Source organism: Apaloderma vittatum, unplaced genomic scaffold (genome assembly GCF_000703405.1).
Source record: "Apaloderma vittatum isolate BGI_N311 unplaced genomic scaffold, ASM70340v1 scaffold37768, whole genome shotgun sequence".
In the NCBI taxonomy this organism is placed as follows: Eukaryota; Metazoa; Chordata; class Aves; order Trogoniformes; family Trogonidae; genus Apaloderma; species Apaloderma vittatum.
Genome location: NW_009731920.1, coordinates 9,340 through 14,446, shown reverse-complemented (window position 1 = coordinate 14,446; position 5,107 = coordinate 9,340). Strand labels below are relative to the sequence as shown.

The window sequence follows — 5,107 nt, the reverse complement described above, 5'->3', positions numbered from 1 at the left end:
AATGCAGTAAGGGGGGCTGTGCTAAGGCAGTCTGGGGCAGGGTAGGCTGCCAGATTTGTCCTCTGTGGGATGTTGCTGTGAACCCCTTTGGTCCTTTCCATTTCCCCTCACTCCAGTGCCCACCCCATCCACCACACCACCCCGGTCTCCAACAACCATCACGTCCCGGTGGCACCAGTGACACAGCCCATCTCTTGCACGGGACGTGCAGCCTTCCTAGCCCCAGACAAGAGACGCTCAGCAGAGGCCCCCTCCCTATCCTGGCTGCTCGCCGTGCACCTCTGGTGCACCAGGCCCATTTCCTTGCTGAGTGATAGCCTGGCTGCCGGAGTAGGTGCACATGTCAGCGGTGTGATTGCCTCTCTTACCTCACCAGGCAGATGCTCCTGAAGCCACACAGCAAAATCCAGGTCATCGAAGGTGCCAAGAACAACCTCCCAGACCGAGAGGCTATGAAAGCAGCAGTTGCCATCCAGAAGCTGGCTGAAGGTCTGACTGCAGAGGACCTGCTCCTCGTGCTCATCTCAGGTAGTGTGGGGATCCTTGCATTTGGGGACGCAGAGCTGGAGAAGCAAGCACTTGGTGGACTTGCATGCTCTGAATTTCAGCAGGGCCCTGAATCAGTAAGCTGAGATCCAGGACTGAACCTTCCCAGGTCTTTGCTGCTTCCCAGCCAATGGAAATGAGGCACCACATGCCTTGCAGGGTCAGCCTTGAACACCTGCAGGCCCTGGCTGCTGTCCCCCGATCCAGGGCTGTGTAAGAAAGGTGGATATTGTGCATCGGAGGGATGCAGTGACATTGCCCTAGTCTGAGCTGGGCCTCGTGAGCGAGTGTCACAGGGAAGAAGCATGCAGAGGCTTGGAGTAGCTCTGGAAAAATCCCTTGGTCTCCTCTGCTCCATGATTTTTCCTCTGGCTGCTCTGTGGATGCTGCAGCTTGATCTGGTGCAGAGAAAATAGTGCCATTAGGCAAACACCCAAGCAGCTGGCATCTTGCTTTGCTTGCTGGGGATTCTCCTGGGTTTCCTCCTGTCCTTTGGCTACAGGGATATCCAAGAGACTCCTCAACCCTTCAGAGAGCCTCTACAGGATCTCCCCGTGGCTGCGGCGCCCTGTGCATGTGCACTCCCACACAGCAGCCAGTCCCGACTGCTCCTTCCTCTCAGCTAGATCCCTGGCTATCGACTGAAACGCAGGCATTTGCATTTGTTTTTCTTGCTCATCATGTTTTATTGATGCTGATTTGTCTCAAACCTCTGAGCAGGCTTTGCCTTTTGACAGTAGCTTTCAGCTGTACTTCTGTGCACATTCACTCTCTGCTCCAGTCATACTTTCTACTCTGTATTTTCCATCCAGTTCACTTTTCCTATGTCTGCTTATATCAGACAGGATTCCCCTCACTGAGGCTATCACCCTGGACTCTGGGTGTGCTTTGTCCTTTGTGTTACTCTCTCCTCCCAGGCCTATACGAATGCAGTTCAGTAGTTTCTGATCTTGCTGCAGCCATAGCTGGTGTATTTACACACTGCCCTGAATAAACAGAGCCAGCAAAGCAGGCAGCATCTCCATCTGCTTAACACTGGCTGCTGTGTGAGTCATGGAGCCCGTGCTTACTGCTCACCCATCCACGTAGCTCCTGAAAATCAGTGTGACAACACAGTAGTAGCCTGATGTAGTGGGAATAGTAATTGCTGGCCCTTCTCTGTCATCCCTATAGCACTGCAGGCATGTGGTACCCTGGTCTGGTGAGGTTTATGCAGCCCAGGTGAAGCGTAGCTGACTGCAGAAAGCGCAGGGCAGCAGTGATGAAGGTCCATTGGCGAAGAAGGCTGAATTCTCCGGAGACGTTAGCATAGTTCCCCAGCCACCTCTGCCTTCATGCTATGCATAGCCTTGCTTTCCTTCTGTTCTCCTTCTCCTGCAATCCTGATGTCCTTGCACTCTCTCCTGCATCCTAGGGGGTGGATCAGCTCTACTGCCTGCTCCCATCCCTCCCATCCTCCTCAAAGAGAAGGAGAAGCTCACAAAGACACTGGCTTCTCGAGGAGCTGCCATACAGGAGCTGAATATTGTCCGGAAGACTCTGTCCTTGCTGAAGGGTGGAGGGCTCGCTCGACTCGCATATCCTGCACAGGTAAATGAAGGGAAGCCCCTGCTTGCCCAGAGATCATCCATCTGCCCTCAAAATAGGCTTTTAATCAACCTTAAAGTGCGCTTGCAGGGGTTTCTCCCTCACTGAGTGAACAACTTTTGCACATTGTTCTGAGACTCTAACTCAGATTTCACTGAGGACCCAAACTCTCAGGGAAACAGAGGTAGAAGCGGGGGACATTCAGGCTGCAAGAGCTGGCTCTCCAATTGCACCATTCGCAGCAGACCCCAGCCCTTGCCCAGCAGCGCTTCCAATGGTTTGGTTCTCCACCACAGCACTTCCGAGGCTGGGTCCAACCTTTGGCTCCCATGAGGCTGTTCTCAGCATGTGTCATGGCTGAACCCACGCTAGGTCACCAGCCTCATGGGTTACATCTTCCAGTGTGCTGGTCCAACATCAAAGGATGTTTTAGGTCTGTGATTTCAGTAAAGCCAAGATGACTCTCATTGTACTATAAAACAAAAATGGGCCCTGTTTCCGTTTGCTTTGCCCTGATGATGATGTAACTCAGAGCAGAGCTCTTGCATGGTCACCTGTCTCTTCCTCCCACAATAATCTGCAGGCATTTCTCTTGGTAGGTTGTGAGCCTTATCCTTTCTGATGTGATTGGTGACCCCTTGGACATCATAGCGAGCGGGCCCACTGCTGCCAGCTCCCACAGCGTCCAAGACTGCTTTCAGGTACTCACCAAATACAACCTGCTGCACAACCTGCCCAAGTCAGTGGAAATGGTTCTGTCCCGCTCTCCCGCCAGACCCGCTGCTCTGGAAAACTACTCCCATGTTTGCAACATCATCATTGGGTCAAACACGCTGGCTTTAGACGAGGCCAAACGCCAAGCCGAGGGCCTGGGCTACGCAACTCTGATTCTGAGCACAGCAATCTGCGGGGAAGTCGGTCACGTCGCCACGCTGTACCGCCTGTTGATCCAGCTCGTCTGCCTGGACTTCGCCGGCCTCAGAGAAGGGCCCCAGAGTGACGAGGTGAGGGGGAATCTCCTGCAGCTGGCAGCAGAGCTGCAGATCCCGGGTTTGAACCTTGCTGAGTTTCTCCAGGCCCTGAGAGAATTAGGGACCGAAAGACCAGTGTGCATCCTGGCCGGCGGAGAAACCACGGTTCAGCTTCAAGGAACGGGCAAGGGAGGGAGGAACCAGGAGTTGGCCCTGCACGTGGGGCTGGGGCTGCACAGGGCACGGGCTACGGAAGTCAGCAACTCCTCAAAGCGGTGCAAGATCATCTTCCTCAGCGGAGGGACGGATGGGCAGGACGGGCCAACAGAGGCAGCAGGGGCCTTCTGCAGCCCGGAGCTGGTGGACAAGGCCCTGCAGGAGGGCCTTGATGTGGAGACGTTTCTCAGTAACAACGACTCTTACACGTTCTTCAGCCAGTTCCAAGGTGGGCATCACCTCCTGGTGACAGGCTTGACGGGGACCAATGTCATGGACATCCAGGTCATTTTAATTACAGCCACAGAGAGATCATGAGAGCTCCTTCTGCAGATATCCAGGACTGGGGGTAAATGAAGGCATCAACACTGCAGACAAATGTAAACTACTTAAATTAGGGCTCGCTGTCAAGGGTGCTAATATCTTTGACAGAAAGAACCCGCTAATTAGACACAAGTGGATGTCCACAGCAAAAGCAAGAACTTGTAATTGGGATCAGAGGAAGGTAAGAGGTCACATTACAGACACAGAAGACAGATTTAACACTTCTGCTGAGACTTTTGTGACCGCTTCAACTATAGTTGAAAGATGTGGAGAAATCAAGGCCACGACAGAGCTGCCAGGGAGAGCTCTCACTGCGGCTGTTGCACCTCCAGTGCCCCCAGCTCAAGAGCAGCTCAGCAGTGGGCTTTTGCAGGTCCACAGAAGCGCTTTATAGTGACTAAGTAAGTGCAATAGCAAGACGTGCCCAGCTGGAAGCATGGAGGTGCTGGGGAGAATGTGGTGGGAAGGGGACACCCAGGACCTGCTCCACACACCAGTGCAGTGTTCTCCAGTCCCTCCCACACCGGGGTGTCTGAGGCAACACAAAGACCCCAGGCCCAGCATGCTGCACACCCAGCAGCGCAGCTAAGGAGCATATTGGCCAAACGAAGCATTTGATACTGGATGCATGACACAAAAGCAGCACACAGTGACACAGGGGGTGGTACACCTTCACTGTGCAGCATAAGGAAAGGGGCAATTGAGGTGCAGTGGCGAGCCAGCTGAGTGGAATCCTTCTCCTCCAGACTTCTTCCCTGCCAATCCCCATCAGGAGAGCCTTCGTGCCAGCAGCATGTTGTTTTCCAACTGCCTAGAAAGTAGTCATGTATCCAGCCTGAGCCACTGACCTTTCTTCTGCGCTGAGGCAGAAGTCGCTGTCACTCTGATTAACTCTGCTAATTCCACAGAACAAAAGGCAAGGAAACCTTCATGCTCAGCTCTCCTGACCCTTACTGCTGAGCTGATCAAAGGGCAAAGCTGCTGGAGATGCATGTTGACAGGAAGCTGTTCCCCAGCATGTATGAGGACATGGTGGTGATCAGTTTCATCACCTACTGCAGTGCAATATGTCGGAGAGCAAAGATGAGCCGCATTTCCCAGGACACGGAGCCCACAGTGGGGCTGGATTTCAGGAGGGGTCTGCCTGTAGCAACAGGTACAGGGGCTCTTTTGGCTGGATATTCAAAGGACTTCATCCCAGCAGCTAGTATGACCAAACACATCCGACTCCTTTTGAATATCTGCCTGTTGGTTACAGCGCCTAAGTGGGAGCTGAGCTCCTCTGAAAAATCCGTCACTAATTTAATAGGACACGCTTGACTCAGACTCTTTCCAGACAGACAGACCTACCCCGTGTGGCTGATCTCAACTTGTGACGCAAATACACCGTCTTGCCAACACCAGGAGTTGTGGTGTCTCACTGAACAGTCGTTCTGCTCCCTGCTTCAAGATCAGAGGGTGGA

At 53.4% G+C, this 5,107-nt stretch overlaps 1 protein-coding gene across 1 annotated transcript in view; it reads left to right on the top strand.

Moving 5' to 3' along the window:
• Positions 1-3,638, top strand: part of GLYCTK (glycerate kinase) — a 3,943-nt gene extending 305 nt beyond the window's left edge. Inside the window, exons 1-4 of the mRNA XM_009875356.1 lie at positions 1-6; positions 377-528; positions 1,961-2,136; positions 2,733-3,638. The exon at positions 1-6 is cut by the window's left edge and continues 305 nt beyond it. Of these exons, the coding sequence (XP_009873658.1) occupies positions 1-6; positions 377-528; positions 1,961-2,136; positions 2,733-3,638 (1,240 nt within the window). The remainder of the gene's footprint in view (positions 7-376; positions 529-1,960; positions 2,137-2,732) is intronic.
• The last annotated feature ends 1,469 nt before the right edge of the window (positions 3,639-5,107 follow it).